The 24,955-nt window shown below is 35.8% G+C and overlaps 1 protein-coding gene across 6 annotated transcripts in view; it reads right to left on the bottom strand.

Moving 5' to 3' along the window:
• Positions 1 to 4,161: 4,161 nt before the first annotated feature.
• Positions 4,162 to 24,955, bottom strand: part of LOC142327411 (cap-specific mRNA (nucleoside-2'-O-)-methyltransferase 2-like) — a 91,464-nt gene continuing 70,670 nt past the window's right edge. For 2 of the 6 annotated variants that reach the window (XM_075370447.1, XM_075370446.1), the window contains exons 13-15: positions 12,900 to 12,998; positions 11,416 to 11,486; positions 4,162 to 4,273 (exon numbers count right to left, since the gene is read on the bottom strand). In XM_075370447.1, coding sequence (XP_075226562.1) covers positions 4,256 to 4,273; positions 11,416 to 11,486; positions 12,900 to 12,998 — 188 coding nt within the window. In that variant the 3' untranslated portion in view covers positions 4,162 to 4,255. Of the gene's footprint in view, positions 4,274 to 10,303; positions 10,392 to 11,415; positions 11,487 to 11,567; positions 11,639 to 12,899; positions 12,999 to 24,955 lie in introns of all 6 variants that reach the window. The other 4 variants (XR_012756981.1, XR_012756982.1, XM_075370449.1 and 1 more) reach the window with 4 other exon arrangements.

The following is a 24,955-nucleotide window of genomic DNA, read 5'->3' on the forward strand; positions in this document are numbered from 1 at the left end:
CTGAGAAAAAGGAACATAAAAAATCTTCTAACTTAACATTACAATGATAGGGCGGTATGACACCCCTTAAGGTCACCAAAAATGGAGAGGTTGGATATTAGGTAAAAAGATAATTTTCAAACATTACACAGATAAACAAAATTATTAACCTGCCAGAAGGTTAACCAACCTCACATCACAAGGATGAAATTCATAATTTATTTTTTTTAATCTGTTGTGTTTTTATATTGATTGGGCGAAATAATGTAGTGGTAGAAAGGGCAGCCAAGTTAATGGAGCTTTATCACGAGATGGGAACTTTGGGACCAGATGTTCTTTGCTTTTAAATATCAGAATAAAAAACTTGATGCATGGACCAATAACCAAAGCACAGTATACAAGTTGAGAAGAGATCATATGAAAGATTAAGAAATTAGTAACTAGTAAATGGTTAGGAAATAGATGCAGAAGAGTTATGTAGGTTAGAGAAAAATGAAAAAAGTTAAATGAAAAACTTAATTTTAGACGAGTCTAGTTGACACTTGTAAACCAAGATAATTTAAACGTGTTGAGTGTTTGATTCTATTCTGTAATCCGATTGCTGGAACTACATTTTTTCTATTTGACTATGTGTATTAACATTGAAATGGCTGAATACATTTTAAATAAACATGTTTACAACATTTTTGTTTTAATTAAGTTTTACTGTTTATTTTTTTTTTCATTTTATTGCCCATCTCTACTTACCTACACTTAGAAAAATATCATAAGATTTTATGACTAGCATTCATAAAACCTGAAAGTATACAGAGAACGTAAAAAAACGTAGATCCTCATATGTCTGTCTTAATTTAGTATTACACTAGTGATATAAACAAACTTAATAAAAAATAAAGAAATAAGTGTACAATACCACTCTCAGTTTAAGCTTTGCTACACTTCTAGAAAAAATGCCAGACCTATGCTGGGAATCAATTAGAGAGCAAATGATCTAGACACCAGCATCTTAATTAGTACACCAACTGGCCGGCCTAACTTAGTATTTTATTTGCTCTTTCTGGTACAGTTTTTTTTTTATATGAGAAGAGAGTTATTGAGAAGTTCTGAAATTCGCATTCTGGAAACCAGTTACCTCATCCTTTTGAGTCAAAAGTTCCTAGAGGAGAATAACAGGAGTTGCACCTTTTTGTTTTTTGGGGTTCTGGAAGCATAGGTTTCCTCAGGACATGGAATGCTACAGACAATATTCTGAAAACATTCTCAACTGCCCTTCTAGCCCTGGATTGATGACCATGGTGTTTTTTACCTTGAGTCTTTATGTTCTTTTGAGAAGGTTTCAATGGAAATGCATTATTTGGCAGCATCGTGAAAGGTAGTGGAAAATAAAAAATTCTGCGACCACGAAAAGAAGCACCTTATTTTATATTCAGCAGTTTATAGTCTGTGTGATAAGCCAACTCTGTCATACAGAAAACAATGCCATTCAGTCTAGTGTTTACCAAGTAGAATTTGTAAGTAGTATCAACCACAGCCAACATTTATATACTGAAAAATTCCCTAGTAATTAAAAAAACAATTTCCATCGGGTGTTTGTTTAAAATATTACATGTTTCCAGTTAATCTTTTTACTAGTGGGGGAATTGCCATTTCTTGTTCATTTCAGTAAAGATTGTTCCATTCATTTGAATAGAATCATTCTTCTATGGAGTTTGGCATCTAAAACAAAATGTTCACTATTCCTTCTATGTAAGCTAAGCTTACATATGGAAGATATGTCAACATCACACCAAGTCTTTGTTAGACAGATCTTGTGTGTTTAAAATTATGTGTCTCATTTCCAAGTCATGTAATAAATTGACACAACTGGGAACTCAAAATCTGAATCTACCATTCTGCTAACATTTTTAAAAACTCCCATCTTACCTTATTTCAACAGTTAAGCAAAGGTATGAATCATCATTTCAGAAGTCAATTAGCATATCTGGACAATTTTTTTGACCCCTCAGTTGGTAAATATGACCCTTCATATTTTCAGAGAATGAACCAATATCTTTGTTGGCTCTTTCTTACTATTCTCAGATTGACACAAGCAGCGAGGTAAGAATGATGTTTTTCTTGAAAACATATTCCTTCACATTGATGTCAAGAAAGTTACTCAGTGCATCAACACTTCTGTCACAACTAAGAGTTACATCCACAAGCAACATTTTTATATAAGCATGTTGCAAATAAATATAATATTTTTACATAAGTAGGTTCAAGTTTGTTTCATTATGTAAATATGGCCTGACATTAATAAGCACTGACTATCTCAGCGGTTATATACATCACTTGACAAAGGAGTATGACAATTAAAAAAAAAAGATACACACACAAAAGCTCTGCAAAAAGTGCTATTTCATAAAACTCAGAAAATTAAGCAATTATTAAACTTGCACATTTTCATAACAAATTCACATTTTTGATATAGTAACAGATTTTTTTTTTTTTGTCTTCAGTCATTTGACTGGTTTGATGCAGCTCTCCAAGATTCCCTATCTAGTGCTAGTCGTTTCATTTCAGTATACCCTCTACATCCTACATCCCTAACAATTTGTTTTACATATTCCAAACGTGGCCTGCCTACACAATTTTTTCCTTCTACCTGTCCTTCCAGTAACAGATGTAACCAAAATAATACCAGGTCTGTAAATAAAGTAATGAGACTAGTTTTTTTTTTTTTTTTGGCAGCCAAAGTGGCAACATTATAAAGTTACTAGTAAACATTTGCTTATATGAACAGCTGATTTATATTAGGAATTAATATTTTTAGTCTATTGTTGCCACGAGACGTAAACAAACTTTTTGTGAAACGTGTTTTTGTTGTGCGTTATAAAAATGAGTGATACTAATTATGAGCAGCATTGTGCAATCAAGTTTTGTGTTAAACTCTGTGAGAATGCTACTGAAACTTTTTCAAAATTGAAAAGGATGTATGGAGATGATGCTCTGTCAAGAGCCCAAGGTTTTAAGTGGTTTAAAGCATTTTCAAATGGCCGGGAATCAGTTGCGGATGATCCATGCTATGTGAGACTGTTAACAACAAAAAGTGACGACAATGTTGAGCGAGCAAGGAGTAGCACACTTCAAACTCACTACATTCCAAAAAATGAGTAATCAAAACCATGCTAATTTATTTCTTCGATAGCATTGTCCATAAGTTTTTGCCTACAGGTCAAGACTGTAAATCAATATGTTTACTGAGAAATTTTTAAAAGACTGCAGAAAAGAGTTGCCCACATCAGAACAGCCATCAAAAATAACTGGATGCTGCATCATGACAATGCACCTTGTCACACTGTACTATCAATTAATGAGTTTTTGGCAAAGAAAAACAATCCTGTAGTTCTTCAATCACCTTATTTTACCTGACTTTGAGTCCCTGTACTTGTTCCTGTAACCAACTTTAAAAAAACACTGCTATGAAGTGTGGGAAAACTACTTGAAGCATTGTATGGCTTTCCAAGGGAACTATTTTGAATGTGATAGAGTCCATGTATAATTTGATTGTAAATAAAAAGTTTTCCTGAACCAGTCTCAATACTTTATTTATAGACCTCATACGTATGAATTAAAATTAAGCTGAGATACTAAGTGTTTATACAGAGAAAGAAACTGGCAAGTTAAATGAAAATTTATAATACTCCTCTCTTGAAAAAATAATCTGACTTGTTTCTCAGTAAAATACCTCTACAGCCAAAGGTAGTGAACATGTTTTATAATAAAATCCTGAAATATCACAAGTCTCAAGACTTTATTCATTATTCAGAGAACAAAAATATTAATTTATAAATGTGACAGGGTAGGAGAGAATTAAAAAAGATCTATTTTTTTGTTGCTGGGCATGGACCTTTCAATGGCATCTATGTACTATGGATCGTAGCTTATGATAAAGTTAATCATCATTCCCTAAAAATGTCATTCTTAAAAATGAAATATTGATCTATATTATGAAATAATTTTATCTTTGGGATCTACTTTTATTCTACTTGTCTGGATCTCATTAGAGGTATATCCAAACTAGCAAGGAAGATACATCCAAGGAGGTAAGTTAGTTTCCTTGGTTGTGCACAGTAAGCTTTTTATAAAATATAAAATTAATATTTTATTAAAATGTATGAAGAGGGTACAAATAAAAATTAATTAATAAAAAAAATAAATATATTAGAAAAAGAAATATATATATATACACACACAATCATATTCACTATCCAGGCAATGATTACAAATAGAAATTTCACATTTCAAAATCATACTGAAACAAACAAAAAGATGTTAGAAATTAATAATAATCAAATAAAACTGTATTCGTAAATAATCAAGAAACTAAGAAAGCAAGCATGAAATGCTACTTTTCAATAGTAGTTTGTAAGTAATCTATAAAGTAAAGAATGGATTTCATGGCAACCATGAATTTCCAAAAATAACTTTTGAATGTATGTATAAATTTCTTGAATGCTTTCTCAGATCACAATGTAAACTCTTAAAATAAACTAATACTAAATATCATAAACTGAAGTGAAAAATTTTTTTCTTAACTTTCATAAATTTCTTACAATTATGGACATTCCCTTCATATTTTTAATAAAAAATGGTTTACAGACAACTGAATGATAATTAAATTTTCAAAAAAGAAATGACCTTTGACATTTATTTTGGATGCTTTAGGTAGCCGATTTGCTACATATAACTTTTCAAGATTAATATTATCCTCTTGGGGTTTTTTAAAAAAACTCAAAGGAGAAGGAGATTATTTGATATACAGATATTTCAGCTTTACATGTTAGTAATTTTAATAACAGATTTACACACAGTTTTAATAAAATCAGCTTTTCAAGCTAAAAATGCTTTTCACATTCCGAATATGTATCAAATATCAACCACTTGTAATTTTAAACAGGTAAAAAATATAAACAAAAAACATATAATTTACCCTCAAAACTAAATTTACTTCACATCTTCAATTATGTACCAGCTAGATTTTATATATATATATATTTTTTTTTTTAACTAACTAACAAGACACTGCAACAGAAAGTGCCACCGCCATTACACTGTAGAAAGTAATTTATTTATTTAGCGTAAACACAACGCCAATTTCAGTCAAAATTACAAACAAAGATTTAACAAACTAATATATGTTACTGCTTCTGGATTCGCCATCAGGAAATCTTCAGGATTCCCTTCATAAGCTGTCCTCGGGCAAACATCTGTGAAATGTCTAACAGTTTGATTTTCACCACACTCACAAAGGGGCATCAGTGTTTTACCCCATTTATACAGGAAATAGGCCCACCTAACATGCTGGGTTCATATTCTGTTTAGCATTGACCATGTCTTATGTGGCAAGTCAAAACCCGGCGGCCTTTGAGTAATACATGGGATTTGGTTATTCTGCTTTGTGGCCCATTATTGATGCCCGGCGTCAGTTAGATTAAATCCATCCTCTGTGGCGCAATTGCTGTTTTGATAGGTGGTTTGTAGAAAGTAATAAATTCAGAAGAAATTAGTAAAATATCTGGCACTCATACAGATTTTATTAAAAAAAAAATTAACAATGTATTTGTAGAAGTCTAATATGGTAACTGAAAAAAAAAGTAAAGTTGACTGTTTTTGGCTGAAAAATATTGAACAAAATTTTGGGGAGAATTTTTTTATTACACATTAATTTCTGAATATCTTTCAAAGTAATCTTTTTTCCTATGAATCATTTATTAAAATGTTGTTTAAGATAGACAAAAACACTAAACAATTATTTTGAAATCAATAAACAACACAACATTGAATGCTTTAGCATTATAACATACAAAGTGTTGCCTGTTTGGTTTTAAATTTTGGTACCAGCTTATATTAAAGATTTTAATCTAATTTTGAAATGTAGAAACTGAAAGATAGGAATATCAGTGAAACTAAATGACTTTTCATAAGTAATTTTATGTAACACAATTTTTGTTCTCATTACTGTAGTAGTAAATCAATATATTTAAATTAAAAAAAAAGGAAACAAAGTCTGATTCGAACTGATGTGCCTTCTCCAAAGATCCAAATATTTCAGTAATTAAAATTTTATTTGGCTATAACTCTGTAGGCAATGAAAATAAGTATCACTTATAAAATTTCGTTGAAAAGCTCTCAATGAACACTTATTCAGTTAAGAAAAAGTGCCAAAATCCAATTTGTTTTTGGATTTTGGGCTTTTTTGGACACTTTTGGTTGTCGATTGTAATCAAAAGGGGAGGGCACAATTAGATGTTACAACACTCCTAAATCCAAAATTTCAACATTCTATGGCTAATTGTTTTTGAGTTACATGAAATACGTACATACAGATGTCATGCAGAAACTAGTCAAAATGGATTAAGGGATGGTCAAAATGGATATTTAGGTTGACATCTGGAAACCGAAATTTTTCATAACCACAATACTTCCTTTACTTCGTACAAGGAAGTAAAAAGTAACAGTCCTATTAATGAATGGTTGGGCTCTTTAACAGGTAACTCATAAAGTTTCCCTCGGCAAATACTAGATAGCACTGTGATTGCATATGTAACCACATACATCAGTTGCCATGAATCCACAGACGAAAGGATAATGTGTAGAGTGTTTTATTGAAACAAAATCAAATACCCAAGTTTGACGCAATTTTAGAACTCTATCCACCTTAGAACCATTCTCTAGAACAAATATTCGTTCATTATATGATAAATTTAAAGAAACTGACAGTGTTGAATAAGAAGATGCAGACAAGCCTAAAACATCAGATGAAAAAATGTAGACCGTTTGTTAGTCTTATGTTCATAGCCCTGGCAAGTCAACTCTGAGTGGAGCGGGCAAGTTAAATCTTCTGCAATCTGTCATGGATGATGTTTTCAAGTAACAATTAAAATTGCATCCTTATAAATGACTAATATTGCAGCACATTACCCCAAAGATCATACTGCTAGAAAGGAATTTGCTTTGGAAGTGATTGAAAGAATTGAAAATGATGATTGTTACCTTAAGAAAGTTATGTTCTTAGATGAATTCCAGCGTCTGGAAAAGTGAACACTGAATGTCCAAATATGGGGATCAGAAACCTACATGTTACACTTGACTGTAGTATTATAGATAGCCCAAAAATTAATGTTTGGTGCAAACTACTTCACGATTGGATCTTTTTTATTTGCAGAAACGACAGTTAACCCGAATATCTATGACTTGTTAAAAGGGTTTGTTATCCTAAGCTTGAAGAGTTACAACCCAAAATCATATTCCAACAAGATTGAGCACCACCACATTGGGGTTTATTAGTGTGTGAATCCCTCAACACATTCCCAAATTACTGTGTTGGAGGTGATGATTCGTTTGGCCACCCTGATCACTGAATATAACTCCATGTGAGTTTTTCCTGTTGGGTTTCATCAAGGATAATACACACAAAACTCATTTAGAGAATATTGATAACCTTAAGGAAAGGATTGTTAACGCATTTGAACTTGATGTGGATATGTTACAATGAACATGGCATGAAATTGATTACTGGTTGGATATTTTGTGAATCACTAAAGATGCACAAATTGAATGTCTTTACTTACAGGTAAAAAAAACTTTAGTTATATTTTTTTTAAATTCACATCCCATTTTTGTATCTTAATAAATAAATTACTTACTCAACATCAAAGCTCAGATAATTCTTGGACACCTGCTACATTAAAAAAAGGGGGAAATATATAAATACTTTTAATTACAATAAAGCATGACTGTCATACATACAACATATTAAACAGTATTTAAGAGGCAATGAAAAAAATATGTCAGTATGACCAGAGGTTGCATATCAGATGGTTGGAAAGTTTTATTAAATTTCTATTTACTCTGAAAGTTGGAAAACATTTGTGAATGCTTCAGATGAAATAAGTATAATCTAGGATATTTTAATAATGCAGATACTGGAATATCAGTTTTACAGATATTTCAAGTCATACACTTACATGTACGACTCTGTTTTATAACGTCCTTGAACGCCGCACTTTATATGTTTTGGTAAATATGAGAAAAGTTGATTTTCAGATACCAGTCTTTGCTTAAGCTTCTAAAACGGTAAATATCCTCCCTATAAGGCCACCTTAAATGGGTGAGTAATACAAATCTATGTCCTTAAAACTGGTTCATTACATCTTGAGATATAAAGTTTGAAAATTATTTGGTTGTTTTAGATCATTCAACTTCTTTTAGTAGCCTAAACGGCAAAATTTAGTTTGAACAATGATTTTTTTGTATGTTTTAAGTAGAGGTAGGTATTCCTTTATACTGAAAGATAAAATGTTTATAATTCTGTAGCCCAGATGTAAAGGACACCATTTTCATTTTAAAGTTTTACAATAGAGCAGTTTGAAGTTTAGAAATTGGCTTTTTCTAATTTCTTTTGCTCATCATCATCATCCTTCCATCATAACATTTTCTATTAAAATAACTCATTTAGGTCTACTTTAATAGATGGTACTGCATATTTATTAATTTTTCTTTTACATTAAAAAAAACTGGACATGATGTCTTATACTTCCATGTAAGTACTTAACATTTTTTTAAATGAATTCTAACATGTCCAGTCATTTACGAAAGAAAAGCAGTAAGTTTGATGAAAATTACGTTTTAGTTTGCAAAAAATATTTTATTAAAAAATACCATTCATAAAAGATAAGATCAGTGCAACACAATCTCCTGATTGTTTCATCCAAGAGGCAAATAAATTGTGCAATTGAATGATTGTGCGATATTGTTAACACTCTTACAACGAAAAGAAAAAGGTAATTAAAAGACTTGTATTATAAAATTATTTTGCTCATACAAAAAAGTATAACAACAAAATATTATTGTTACAGACACTCAAAAAAAATTTACTAAGAACTAAAAAAAATATAATAATTTCTTCAATAGTAATATTATCTACTGTATGATAAAAATTCACAAAAAAATTCAAAATTATTAAATAGTAGAAAATCTACAACATATTCATACAATTTCTTAATAAAACTAATACTCTAAACTAAATCTTTCATTAAAAATAATTAGTTCCTCTAGTCTTCATCACTTTCACCTTCAGGGAAATCATTTACTTCACTGCAGTTACATTGTTTTGATAAAACAGATGACACTCTAATGGTAAATACTTAATTAGAGTTAAGAGGTCTTTGTATTTAAATAGTGATATCGGTTTTGAATAGATTCTAATGACATCAACTACATTTGGAAACTTGATGCAATTCTTTCTCAAATTTCTTTGTAAAGTAACTGAAAGAAATTCTTCGTCAACATCAGTTCATATTTATAAAATAATTCACCAATATTTTCTTGCTGAACTTTAATGTGAACAAATTGTGACAGGAGTATTGGCTGCTTATTAAAAAGTTTCCTGTAAATAAATGGAGATGTCTTACCATACAGTGATTTAAAATTCTTGCAATCATGTAACTCCATATTGCAAGCATGTTCCTTTTTTGAATAATGGCAAACCAGATATTGCCAATATCTGTAACTCATTATTTTCTTCTTGTTTCGTTCTATGAGTGCATGGACATTGTTCGCTTCCATATACGAATGGTCTTTTCACAAGAATTTAAGACTAATACACTTTATCTGTGGATTTCAGTGTAAAATGTAGAAAAACACAAAACAATAGCCAAATTTTTGTTCTGGACACAGCAATTGTATGAGCCTAATACTATTTCTTCAATTTCTGAACGGGGAATGTGTTTTGTTCAGCCCATTTTATAATGTTAAGAAGCTATTTCATTCCCACCACATCCTATCTTAGTTTCATCCTACATCATACAGAATGAATTTGGTCTAGAATCATAAATTGTGAAGTTAAATGTCCACAACTTCCTGTAGTAGAAACTTTGTTAACACTGGTGTTGGTAAACATTTTTGTAAATCAGCTGTCAAAACTTTTACTGTTAGGCTGTTCTTCAAATCTTGAGTATCACTACTTTTTTGTTCAAACTGTTTATGTTATTCCTTAAGGTACAATTCATAATTACTTTGAATAGATTTTTTTCCATATGAAGTTAATCCACCTTTAATTTTGCTAGATATGAATCACAGGTATCTGTTTGTGCTGCTTAAATGACAAGTAGAAATTTTTGCTGAATATATCTTACATAGTCAAGAATATATCATAGTAAAGAAAAGCTACTTTTTCTTTACCTATTTATTTTCAGCACAGAATTCTTGATACAATGAATACAATTTCTCTAAATTTAAATCGGGGCTTAAAAATTTTCTTTTGGTTTCGTACCATCCATACCTCTAGATCTTCCTTTTGGTCTTACTTCAATGTAGGACACAATGAATTGTCTTTTAAAATTGTGACCCTTTCTTGAATCCCAGTAAACCTAAAAATTTCATTCTATTGTAATTCAGTAATTTTTTAGTAATAATTAATTTTACATATACAGAGGCTTAATTTCTTAATAAGGTATTTTAGTAGAAAGGGTTATGATGGAAGGATGGTGATGAGCAAAGAAAATTAGTAAAGTGAAATTCAAAATTTCACACTCTCTACTGTAAAATTGTAAAAATGGAGATGGTGTCCTTTACCTCCAGGATACAGAATTATTTTAAGAGGTATATAATGATATCTGGACTTATTTACCTCAATAAAATTTGTACTTGTAGTAATTGTAAAAGTAGCTATCTCTGTTATTATCCACACAACTGGATATAGCATTATATACTATTGGAAGAGCACAAAAAATACTATATGATTCACTCATAAACCCATTTTCGACAAAAATGGATGTAATGTCCTTTATCTCTGGGCTACAAAATTATATAAAAAAAATGATAGCCATTTTTTTCATATCTCTTTAAATATTTAAGTCATAAATCATTTTACATAATTTATACATTCTTTTCAGATTGGGTGAGCGTAACATAAATCACAACAAAAAGAAATGAAATCTAACAAAAAAAACCCTTCATGATGCAAGAAGACATTGACAAGTTATGGTTCAGAAAAAGTCAAAATTAGATTCAGTTATCTAAATATTGCTGTAATGATCTAAGTTAAAGGATTAGCGAGTAAAATATTATAAATTAACATTTCATAAAGATTGTTTTTACACTATTTCATTGAGTTTTCAAAGAAATACCCTAGTGCTGGGCCATTTCTTGCTGTTAATCATAATATACTAATAATAAAAAAAAATATATTCTTAAGTAGCTTACACAAAAACTTAGAACACACTCTATTGTGTGTGTTCATTTAGTGAAAAAACAAAACAGGTCATGTCTAGTTTTTGAGGTACATATGTGTAGAAACTATAACTCAAAAATAATAGGAACACCACAAAAATTCAAACAAGTCAAGGTGAGAGAAATATAGTAAATTAGATGGAAGAGTCTATATCAACATACAATTTCAGAAGAAGAGTTTAAGAGTTTCAGTTTGTGTACACGTCTCAGTAGGTCAATAACTGGATAAAGGACTGTAACATTAAAAAAAATCATACACACACAAGTTATCCATTGAAATCTACTTTGACTTAAATAAATAAAACAGAACTAACATATATAAGATTGGCATCTAGAACAGCAAAATAGATTTCTGGTCCTAATTCTTTAAAATTCCCTCAAATATCTGAAATTATAAAAATGAACACAACAATAATGTTATTATGTATTAAGTTTTACTAAAAAAAAAAAAAAAAAAAAAAAAAATAAAATAATGATAGTACATTTTCTTAGACAGAGGCTTTTGAATAAGGTTGAAGACTCAGTCTCATGTAGTGATTAACATATTTCACATTTTTATTCATCAGAGCCATGCAAGAAGCTTTACTTATTTATTAATTGAAATGAACATTTTAAAATTATTACTATTACAAATTATTACCGTAATAACATACTTTTACAATTACATAATCAATATAGCCTTTTCAAAACTAGAATCAATACACTAATTGTAATTTTCTAACACTTTAGAATGCTTTGTATCTAAGAATTAATTTTTTTTAAGTTTGCTTATTTTTTTAGGCCCTTTGATTTGCTGAGTTCTACAGAAAATAATGCAGTAAGTTTAGACCCAGTAATCAAAGGGAATAGAGGAATAGACATCCTTAAATTGAGTCTTATAAATGTTATAAGAATGTCTCTGTCTGATCAGTTATGGAAGTATGGCACCATTTTGGTGGAATTAAGCATAACTAATCACTTCCATGAGTTAAGCTATGGCTTTTATTACTGAAAAATAATCACTACTAATCTTTTTAAAGAAGATGGGCCCTGTAATATAATCTCTGTAAAGTCCAGCCCCTATTCCTTCCTACTTTTGATAGAGTTTCATGCAAACCAAAAGACTTCTTAGATGATGAAGTTCTAAGAATTCGTCGACAAATGCAAATAAAGTGACATCAAAGATTTCTTCACAGTTTTGTTGTAAAACTGTTCCCTTTTTTTTAAAAAAAGAAAAAAGTGAACTTTGCTATAATGTTCTAGTAGATGCAATTAAAAGTGCAATAGATGAAATCATAAAATGTATTTCAGAGAAACAATATCAATCTGTAGAATAACAAAATTCTATTTCTTGATTTATTTCAAAACTGTATTTTTTTATTAGAGCATGATGAATTAATTTACCACAAGCTCAAAGCTTGTGCAAGGTAATGAAAATGTAAATTTTATAGCATTAGAAAAATGGCATGCCTAACTGTGATTTGACCCAGGACCTCTGGATGAAAGGCCGAGATGCTACCACTTCACCAAGATCAGTTTTGCTAACTAACCTAATTGTACTAATAATTAAAAAAACCAAAAATAATAATACTGAAAAACTATTATGTAATATAATAAAATGAGATTCCAATCTAACAAACATCTTGGTAAATGATTATATAACTAACCTTTTTCACTTTTGAGAGCTTGATTAAGTTTTTCATTGATAACATACTTTATATATGCATGATTCGATGATACTACTAACTCGTAGAAATACCTATTATCTGCAAAGTAATATGAAAAATACATTCTAGATATGAACATAAATTATATTACATAAATTATAAAAAATGTCAATATTTAACATATTTTGTTGCTAAGATAATTCAGGGGTTAATATGTAAAACACAATTTTTGAGACTGCTGTTATTTCTAAATATTAGTTCATCAATCCTACTGACATTTAGATTAAAAATTCCATCCTTGGCTCTTGTAGTGAAAGGTTGTGTCTTATTGTGCTCTGTGATTGTGAGTTGTAACCAGTCCTGCCAGGTGTTCAACAGTTCTTCTACCTGCGTCGCCAGACAATGTGAGAGGGGTCTGCTAGGACATCAGCCGGGCGGCCAGCTGCCTGGATTACAGGCCAGTCACATTAAGAAAAGGATAATCCTTTTCTTAATTTTACTTTTATCTATTCAATATTTCTAATAATGTAAAGTGAACTCTTGTAGTCATTGTGAATACATTAAGTAAATAGCCTATTATTATAGGACTATTGTGCTACTTTTAAAATAATTTTATTTTTTAATTGATTTTCTTGTCAGTGATTTTATTTTACAGCAAGTGTAAATTAAGTTTAATTTTAATTTTAAAATTTTTCTTCCTTATTTTCCTCAATGGAAGGAAAAATAAGGCCTCCTCCACCCCGTTCTCCCACCACGGAACTGTCCGTCGGTGGAGAGGAAAGCGGGTCTGGCGCTAGGAAGCGCCAGAAACGCCGGGACTCCGCGCCTCCTATGGAGGCGGAACCCGTAGCGGGCTGCAGCAGCCGCCAACTCGCAGGCTGATGATGGGGCCCCATCACAGCCTGCTACCGTCAGGCGGGAGAAAATCCCGCCGATAATGCTGGACTGCCCGAAAGAGTGGCCAGCATTGGCGAGGGACATAAAGTCGAGGATTGGGGGGCGCCTGGTGGCTAAAAGCACCGGGCTCTCGATAAGGCTGCAGCTGGGCAGCGAGGCGGATTACCGGGCGGTGCAGAGTTTTCTGCACTCGAAGGGAATCGCCTTTCACTCCTTTCAGCTCCCGAAGGACAGGGAGCTGAAGGTGGTTATACGGGGGATCCCCTATGGGGCTGCCCCGGAGGAAGTAAGGGAGGAACTGACCTCCCTTGGCTATGAGGTGGTTTCGGTTAAGAAGCTCCTCACAAGGGACGGTCGGGAAACCCCGACCTGCCTAGTGGCCCTTAAGAGGACCCCTTTGGCCCGGGCCATTTATGACCTTGGCAGTATTTTTTACTGCAAGGTCGCAGTGACTGCATTTGTGTCACGAGGGGGGCCACCCCAGTGCCACAGATGCCAGAAATTTGGACACTCGTCCAATTACTGCCAGAGGGCCCAGCAATGCGTAAAGTGTGGTGGAAACCACGAAACTTCTGCCTGCGTCAAGCCGCGTGAGGAACCAGCCTCATGCGTCAACTGTAAGGGGCCACATCCGGCCAATTACAGGGGCTGCCCCTATTATAAGGAGCAGACAAACAAAGTCAAGGGACTTAAAAAGCCCGCGACTTTGGACGGCCGCAACTGAGCCCGTGTTGCCGGTGGGGGAAAAACAGTCCCCAAACCGGAGGTGCCGGCACCCGTGGCCAAAGCGGTCGTGAAAAAAGGGGAGGTACCCTCCCCAACACCCGCCAAGCCAAAACCGGCGGCAACCACCAAGAAGGTGGTGAAACAAAAGGCGGCGACAAAGCCGGCCCCGGCGAAGAAGGCCAAGCCTTCCTCGACGGGAAAGGCAAAGCCTGCTCCGGCTGAGAAGGCCAAGCAGGCTGTTAAAAACACCGCGGCCCCTGTGGCCCCGCGCCCCGCCAAAAGGGCGGCCGCGCCAAAAGGCACCCCCAGCGGCAATCCGAAACCGGCTACCCCGCTGGAGACCACTGGCATGGACTTCCTGTCGCAGATGACAGTGAAGGATATCCTGCCAGATATCATGATGGTTTTGCCACGCCTGCTCCAGGCAAAATCTCTCAAGGACTGTATTCAGTCCTTAATAGAGTGCCTCATGGCTGTACTGTCCAGGTATGGTTAGGCCCACCCTCAGACTCTTGCAGTGGAACGCCAACTCAGTAGTAGGCCGGACGGAGGAACTATGCCGTCTGGCCGAGGATCTACTGATAGACGTGATACTGTTGTCTGAGACGTGCTTGAACCCAAACAAGCAACTGACCCTTCGGAACTATTTTACATATAGGACGGATAGGCCAGTTCGACCCGGATCTCGCACCTCTGGTGAAACTGCGGTTTTAATCCACAGACGCTACATGCATACGCGCGTTGTTCTTCATACAAACGTGATGGAGCAAACGTGTGTGCATGTGGAGCATCTGGGCACGGTGTATCGGCTGGTTTCGGCTTATAGCAAGCCGAACGACGCGGTAACCGGCGCAGATCTGGATGCCGTGCTGGAAAATTGGGATGGGCCCGTGATACTCATGGGCGACCTCAATGCCAAACACGTGTCATGGAACAGCATTCTGACAAATCCGAATGGCAGATTGCTGTACGAAAGGGCGAGAGCCCGCCGCTTGGTCGTCGTAGGCCCTGAGGTGCCCACGTTCGTGCATCGCTCAGGCAGATCTAGGCCTGACGAGCTGGATATCGCAGTCATGAAGGGGGGTACTCTCCCATTCATGATTGAAACGATAGAAGACCTCAGCTCGGACCATTCCCCTGTCCTGTTGGAACTAGGTCAGGCAGGGGGTGGCCAAGATCCCCCGCCTATATCCCGAAGGTCAGTCAACTGGAAAAGGTTCTACGAGACCCTCCAGCGGGAGTACAGGCCGGTAAATCCTGAGCTCCTGAACACCCCGGAGGAAATCGACGACACTGTCGGGCGCGTCACGTCGTCAATGACCGAGGCCCTGGCAGGCAGCTCATCGGCCAAAACTCGAGCAGTTGTTCGAAACGACCTCGCTCCTCATATCTCCGAAGCCATAACGGAGAAACGACGACTGAGGAGGAGATATCGAATCACCCTGTCCCCCGCTGATAAGCGGGCCTTTTATAATCAAACGGACAGGGTAAAACAACTGCTGACAAGCCATCGAGAGGATTCGTGGAACGAATACCTCGCCTCGGTCTCTGACGACATCTCCTCGGTGTTCAGGTTGAACAGGAGACTGCGAGAAGGGAAGAAGCCTCGCCATCCGGTTGTGGGGCAGCGAGGTTTTCTTGCATACTCGGAGGCGGAGAGGGCCGAGGTATTCGCCGATACCTTGGAGGAGCAGTTCACTCCAAACCCCCCTCCCTCCCCGAACGACGAGCACACAACCGAGGTGGAATCCTTTCTTGTAGATTATTTCTCACAGGTGGAGGACGCCCCTCTAGAGATTGACCAAGTCACTGAAGCGGAAGTTTCCGCAGCCATTAAGGCCACAAGCCCCGACAAGGCCCCGGGTGTCGACGGGATCAGCGCCCGTGCATTCCGGAACATACCGGCCTCCGTGATTACAGCAATTTCGGTGATATTCACGTCCATTTTGTACGTTGGATATTTCCCGAATTGTTGGAAAACGGCCAAAGTCGTATGTTTACCCAAACCGGGGAAAAGTTTACTTTTCCCACGGAATTATAGGCCAATCTCCCTGTTACCGGTATTGCCTAAGTTGTTCGAGAGGATTTTTCTCGAAAAACTGAGGCGATACATGGAGGGAGAAGTGCGGCCCGAGCAATTTGGGTTCAGGGAGGGTCACTCAACCACCCTCCAACTGGTAAAAATAATAGACGACCTTGTCGGAGGCCTGAACAGGAAACGGGTGACTGCAGCCGTTTTTCTGGATGTGGCCAAGGCCTTTGACAAAGTTTGGCATAGCGGGCTGCTTTATAAGCTAGCGCGACCGGCGATCCCCTACCGCTATGTCAGACTGATGCGGTCATATCTGCTAGACCGACATTTTGTCGTGCGCGTAGGGGAAACGATTTCCTCCACCAGAGAAATAGCCGCTGGGGTTCCCCAAGGAGCAGTACATTCCCCGTTCTTGTACACTTTGTACGTGAACGATATGCCGCTGTCGGAAGGGGTCAAAACGGCCCTTTATGCAGACGACACGGCATATTTCTACGAATCCGCAAATGTGGATTACGCAGTCCGGAGGCTCCAAAGGCAGCTGGACTTAGTGGAACCGTGGCTCGACATGTGGAGAATCAGGGTCAACGGTGAAAAATCGGTGGCCGTGATGTTCACATGCAAGACACGAAAACCGACCAGAGAGCTGGAAATCTCAGGGGAGAAAATCCCTTTTGAGAAAACAGTTAAGTACCTGGGGGTGGTGTTGGACAGGCGGCTTACCTTCGGCGAACATGTAAATTATGCGACCCGGAGGGCTAAGGCCGCCAGAGCCTCGCTATACCCAGTGCTGAACAGTGCCAGCCCGTACCCACTGGCAACTAAGCTCCTCATTTTTCGGCTGTACGTACTGCCGATTCTAACATATGCTTACCCGGCATGGAGGGCAGTGTTGAGCTCCTCGCTTCAAAAGAAGATCGAGGCCGTCCAAAACATCGCGTTGCGGACGATCTTTGGAGCTCCGTGGTTCGTCAGGAACGCCACTCTCCGATCTGATGCGAGATTTCAATCCGTGTCCGAGGTGGGGGTGGCGCAGGCGCGCAGACTGTTCGGGAGAGCGGCTGTGTCCGAACACAGTCATCTTCGGGACATCTGCCGAGAGGACCCAACTCCGACAGTTGTAAGGAAGCGGCCTCACGCCGTACTGGACGAACCACCGTGATGGTGCGGTGCGGTAGCCGAAAATCGACAAACCAGGCTTAGGGGCCTCCATATCGCATGAGCCATAAACGGAATAGTGCGTCAGACGCGTTTCCGGGGTCGCGAGTGAAAAGTTTTCGCGAGTTATATAGTTTGAAGACGTCAAACACGGTAAGTCGCGCATAAAACAAAAACGCGGTCTAAATTTAAAAAAAAAAAACTTACAGTAAGACAAAATATCCCAGCAATTGCGACTCCTCCGGAAAAGGGGACGCATTGCTCCCTCCTTATAGCTAGTGCCCCGTTGTGGCGTATTCCTGCTAGCCTATTAAAGAGTTAGCACCGAAAGGACTTCAGTGGACGGTCTGAAGGGGAATTACGTCGGGAGGACAGGCTTTATAAGCCTAGCCTTCCGCGGTCGGCCCATGAAATGGGTTCGATAACGCTGGTTTAACAACGGATTGGAATGCAATTAAATCCGTCTTAAATTCACTAAAATAATAATAGACAAAACTTGAAAAATTAGATCCGAGATTAAAAAATAACCCTTTTAAAAACAAGCCCGATTAGAATGATCCAGCAGCAAGGGACTCTGTCCAGGTTCTGCGATAAAGTAGGGAGTAATAGACTCCTGCCAACTTTGCATTCCATTAGATTAAAACTTGTGCTAAAGGCATCTCTACCTGTATAAATGAGCAAACAAGATATCTTAAAAACTCATATTTTTAATACCAATTCTATTTTTTTTTTTTTGAGGAATTATAATTTTTTTGTCATTTTTTAAGATTACAATTTCTTTTTTTAATAATCTTTAATGACTAATAAATTATTTCCTGGCACATTAAATCTTACAAGGTTTTAAATGTTTTAAAAAGTGATCTTTATGCAAAGTATAAATCTAATTAAATTTTTTAAGAACAGTGAGGATTTTTGTTTATTGTCTGATATTAACAATTTTTGTTTTTAAATAATAACCCTTAATAATTAATAAAATCCTATTAAAAAAAAAAATAATACATTTTAAGGAAGTTTTGTTATGCATCCTGTACTATTCTATTAGTTATCAGTTTTATTCTAATTTCATATTTATTAATAGTTTGCGAGTTATAAATTTTTGTGCTGTTAAGTAAATTATTATGATTAATTAGTAAATAAATTAGTCTACTACAATCATTTTAGTAAGGTATCTCCAGAATTTTATTAGTCATTTTTAATGGAGTACTTGTAAAAAGTATTACTGAGTAATAATCCACAATACTCATCTAGTCATTCAAAGTGTATTTTGTCCATCAAGTTTGGGCAAACAGCAATGCATTCAAGACTTTTTGTTAAATAAATAAATAATAAGAGTAAACATCTATAAGATTGTACTAAAATGGTCAAAATTCATGACTATGACCATGAGTGATTGATTCTGGTAGTGATTACTGTATTCCTTATAGTTAAAAAAAAAGTTTTGATAAGGAGTGCTTTTTGATTTCTGTCACCTTAATTATGGTATAATGAAAAAAGTAATGTAGTATATGCCACTATCACAGTTTGGTTACTGCCTATATGATATGTCATTTTTTAATAGTGATTATCCTTGAGTTTTTTTTTGGAAGATTCTAATTGTGTTCTACATTACAGTTACTGTAGTTATTTGTCAGGTTTTAAAATATGTACTATAGATTGTGCTGCAAGACAACACTGTGTGCTTTACTAGAATTGGGAGTAGAATTCTAATTTTATCATCACTATGGTACCAATTTCACAGTACAATTCCAAATATATTTTGATCAATTCTCACTGTGATATATTTTACCTTCATATGCAAGAAGTTTAGCAAATTTCTCCCAAAATGCCTTTTTTAGTATCTCTAAAGTATTGTATAAACAAATTTTAATTATTTGTAAATATACTGCAATAAGAAGCAGGTTTGATTGGACTTGTGTCTCCCCAGTGAATTAACATCCCATGTCATTTCTAGTTACAATTCATTTCATTATATGGACACTGACAACATTATTCTCAAGTTTAGTTTGTTGTTTCTGGCAAAATTATTGTAATGTTAATTAAGCATAATCATATTACATATCAAACATCTTTTTCTTTTTATAATCAAAGCTATCTCTTGAATATAAAGGTTATAAACGGTTATAAATAGAGACCGTATTATATGCAACATAAAACTCTTGAAATATGCATGAAGAATGCTTAAAATATGAACGAAAAGTGTAAAAATATACAACTTTAAATAATAAAAAATAGTAATTTTTGGTTTTTTTATTTCAAAATCGGCATACAATTAGTAAGTAGTCGAATAACATATCGATAAATTCGATAATTAAAAATTATTTAACATTTTGTTCCTTTGGAAACATAAACCATCAGGTGCTGTTCCAAATGTTCGGTAGTAAGATTGTGTCTTCGATCACTCAAAATATTTTTATAAATGGAAAAGGATTGTTTCACATCCACTGAGGTAACTGGGCAGTATTTGAATTTGAGTGCTACGTTAGCACATATTATTTCTGACAAAAGTTCACTCGTCCCACTAATAAAACTGTCAATTTGACACAAAGATTCAAAGCCTGCGTTATTGTTCAAAACGTTTTCAAATTTTTCTTTAAATTTACATGGGAATACCTCTTGTAATGCGGAGTTCATTTGGCGGATTTTATTCATTAACAGAATAGATTCAGTTGCATTTCAAGTTTTTTAATGCTCACAAGTATGTGGGGAAAATGAGTGCTAATCACAGCTATGTTTTTTTTTTTTACACTAGAATTGTTAAATGCTTCCTTGGACTGACAAACTGCCATAGCCTCTGCATTATCAAAGTCATTTACTACACCTTTGATGGCCTCGAAATGTTCATTGTAAAACAGTACAGCTTCAATCCAATTCACCTTCGAATTACCACTGGTTCGGGAGGTAAAGGCACATTTGGCAGTTTTTATTTATAGGCCTTACTGCGAGCAGGTGCCTTAAGAAACACTTTCTTTGTTGATGAAATCAGTTTATTTACATTCCCAAATGTGGATCGTACTTCTTTAGGGAATCAATCTACTCCATGAACAAAGCACATAACATAAATCAAATTGGGATAAAATACTTGGAGGGTTTTGGCTGGATTGATCATATAGGAAACAGCGTCTGAGAGAAATATAAACATTCTTTCATCTGCAGAAGATTTAGGAAATATTTTTTTAATACGTTCATTCACAAATCTGGTGATCATAGAATGATTTGTCTTTTCAAGGTCTTTGTAGGCCACTATATAGGAAGAAGGGTCTAGTTTTAATGCACCAACAATTAAATTCGTAATGTAATGGCCACAACTGTCGGTAGTTTCGTCAGCTGATATCCAAATAATGCTATCTTGAGTACATCATGTATTTCTTCCAGAACGTGTAGGTAAATTATTGGTATGTAATCTTTATGCAATGTTGATTCATCTGGTATATTTTGATTCAAGCAATACTTTCGCAGAAAATCTTTGAAGGTAAGATTTGTAAGTTTAGTGAAGAGAAATATTACTTGTAAACAATGCTTCACATAAATCCATGCTAAAGTAGTTTTTTTGTTTACCTTTGGAAGTGAAATCACTGCTACTTGCTGCTTTTATAAGTTGTTCTCGTGGGTCTTTTGCAATCCTGCGATATGAAGACTTGTCTTGACATGCTGGTCTATTTGAAACTTTTTTGTATACAAAATATTTTCCTTGCAAACTCGATAGTATAAAACATTTCCGTCGTATGTAAATGTTCCAGGATAGTCAGCTATCTTCAAAGAGATACTTTTTTGGGGGAGGCATGGTAAACATTAAACTTTGCTCAAATAAATGAAAAACTAAATCAATGCATTAAACGCATCAACAAAAACTTGTGTAATTTAATTGCCTAGTGGTAGGAGTGCTGCAGCAGGTGTGCGTGATGCAGAATGGTATTGTCCGTCTTTGTCTTGTGTGGGTCTGTACTTTATTTGGCCTCATAATATATTATCCTACCAAAACCATAGTCACTTGGCTGCTAAGTGCACTCTAAGAGCCATGTGGCTAATAGGTTTGACCGGCTGCAACATACAATTTCATTTATTAACTAGGTACCCTACCGAAAAGTATTGCAAATATAGCGAAAATATGCAATAATTGGTGAAAATGGGCTTAATATGCAAATGCATATCTCACTTCATATAGTAACGACTTTCAGAGGTACAAAGCACAGATGGAAATATTGGCGTTAAATATTGGTGGATTGAACACTCCATTCTTATTTAAAGAATTGTTGCACGCACTTAAGAACTCACATGACACTTCCCCTGGACCAGACAACGTTTGCCTTGTATACTTTCACATCTTCCTAACTCAGCACTACAACATCTTTTAAATATTTACAATGTTTTTTCTCCAAACAAGTCTTTCCGCCCGGCTGGTCAGAAGCGTTTGTTATACCAGTACTAAAGCCTAGTAAAGACAAAACCGATTCCTCAAGCTACCGCCCTATTTCTTTAACAAGCGTGTTGTGCAAAATAATGGAGAGAATGGTAAACTGCAGGCTTGCATGGTACTTGGAGAAACATGGCTTTCTTTCTTCGGAACAGTGTGGTTTCTGACAAGGAAGATCTTCCATTGACCATTTAGTGTCAATGGAGACAGCCATACAAAACGCCTTCCTGAACCACCAACACCTCGTTGCTATCTTCTTCGATATAAAAAAAGGCATACGACACAGCCTGGCGGCGTGGCATTCTTAAAACCCTTAGGAGGTGGGGAATCAATGGCAATATGCTTCCTTTTATCCGGGGATTCTTAAATCACCGAACATTTCGTGTTGGTGTAGATGATTCAGTTTCAGACAGTGTCGTCTCGAAAAATGAAGTACCTCAAGGTAGTGTATTAAGTGCCACCTTGTTTTCTGTGGCCATAAACAGCATTACCGATGGTGCACAGGCTCATGTTCTCTATTTGTAGACAATTTTGTTATTTACGTTGCGAGCTGCTCAAGACCCACTGCGGAACGACTGATACAGAACACTATATTTCACCTTGAGGCTTGGTCAAGAACTACTGGTTTCACATTTTCACCCGACAAAACCAAACGTGTAGTCTTTTCTCGGCTACGGAACCCTTCTATTCCGTGGGTTTTTCTGAACAGAAAGCTTATTGCTGTCTCTCCTTACGTCAAGTTTCTAGGTTTGCTTTTTGATAGTCGTCTTACTTGGGTCAAACATATGAAGGAATTGAGGACAAAATGTTCCAAACTTTTAGATATGATGCGGGTCCTTAGTAACACCAATTGGGGTGGCGATCGGTCATGTATGTTATGTTTTTACTATTCCCTTGTTCGTTCCCGTTTATATTATGGTTGTGTCACCTACTCTTCAGCTTGTCGAACCGTGCTTAAAATGCTGGACGGTGTACATCATGCGTTTCTTCGGCTTGCCACAGGTGCGTTTAGATCAAGCCCTAGTGCAAGCTTACTCTGTGGGGAGCCATCACTTTGGGATAGACGAGATCAGCTTTTGTTATCTTATTTTGCCCATCTCAAAGGACAGCCAAATCACCCGGCTTTTGACCCAGTTCTTAGGAATCCTAATTTAAGGAAGTATGAGGAGCGTCCAGGCTGTACTGCGCCTGTGGGTGTCTGTACCCGGCATCTGCTGCAGCATATAAATGTTGACACTCCCTCGTTCTTTCCATCATGTCCATTCTCATATCCTCCGTGGAGAATAAACCTAATAAATTTTACATTTGACCTTACAACATACGATAAACAATCAACACCACCTACTGTTTTCCGGCAAATGTTTCAGTATATTCTCACCAAGACGAACCCAGATGCAGTGATATACACTGCATCTGGGACTGATGGGTCGAAACAAGACGGTACCATTGGTTGTGCTTTTGTTGTCAATGAAAGGACTTATATGTTTGGCCTACCCGGTATTATGAGTGTGTTCACCGCAGAACTACTCGCTATAAATGGGGCTCTAAATATCGTTAGCCCTAAATATAGAAACATTCTTATTTGTAGTGACTCGTATAGTGCTTTCCAGGCGTTAGAAAACTTTTATTCCAAACATCCTGTCATCATTGACATTTATGATGCAATTGCTGAGTTACATAATTGCAAAACAGAAGTAAGGTTTTGCTGGATCCCTAGCCACGTGGGGATTCTAGGTAAAGAAAGTGCAGATTATGCTGCCAAAGAAGCGTGTATTCAACCTCCTTTCACCACCCGAGTTACTACATTTGATTTTATCAATTGTATAGAACAATCACTGCGAGCAAGGTGGCAAAGTGACTGGGCGACTACCTTCGATAGTAAACTCCGACGGATTAAAGATTCAGTGTTGCCATGGGGCTCCTCTTGCAGAAAATCTCGTTGTGAGGAAGTGGTCCTCTGCCGCTTATGGTTAGGACGTACGAGGATCACACACGAATACCTAATGTCAGGAGAAGACCCACCTCTATGCTCACGATGCGACTGTCGCATGACTGTGCACCACATTCTCGTGGACTGCGTATGTTATGCGGCGTTGCGTTGTGAGTTTAATCTGCCTAGAAACATCCATGGTATCTTGTACAATAATAACGAAATTTTGGACCGGATGTTTCTCTTTTTGCATAGTACCAGGTTACTCCAAAAAATTTAATATTATCATATATATTTTTATGCTAGAAGAGTTTTTTTAATACTCTTTACTTTCAATTTTGTTTTTTTTAGTTCTATGTATTTAATTTTACTATCCAGGGAGGGACCCTTTTGCACAACCCATCGGAATTAGGTAAGTTTTATATAGTTTCTTTATTCGATTATTTTAACTTTTATATTTTAACGACTTCGTATGTGGTATTAGTTTTGAGTTTTATTTTGCCTTCTTTACTTGTTTTAATAAATTTTTATTATATGATTAATATTACTTTTACACCTTATAAGCTTTATTATTTTGGAGTTATTTTACCCTTTTATTAATAAAATTCCGGTAAAAACGCCCAGGCGTTTTTTGCCCACAAAAAAAAAATTACTTTTAATTATTAATATGAATTTTAACCACTTTTATTTAGCATTGTAAATTTATTTTTTTCAGTTATTTTATTTATCTATTAAGTGTATTATTTTGTTACATTGCTCTGATCAAGGTCTAACCATGGTCTTCCTCATTCCATCAATGTAAGAACAAGGACAGTTTGTTTTTTTGTTAATGGAGTAGAGCACACTTAACCATTCCTGATCTATATAATGTATTGCACTGCAGTATTTATTTGATTCCTTCT

This window comes from Lycorma delicatula, chromosome 7 (genome assembly GCF_047948215.1).
Source record: "Lycorma delicatula isolate Av1 chromosome 7, ASM4794821v1, whole genome shotgun sequence".
NCBI classification, from domain to species: domain Eukaryota; kingdom Metazoa; phylum Arthropoda; class Insecta; order Hemiptera; family Fulgoridae; genus Lycorma; species Lycorma delicatula.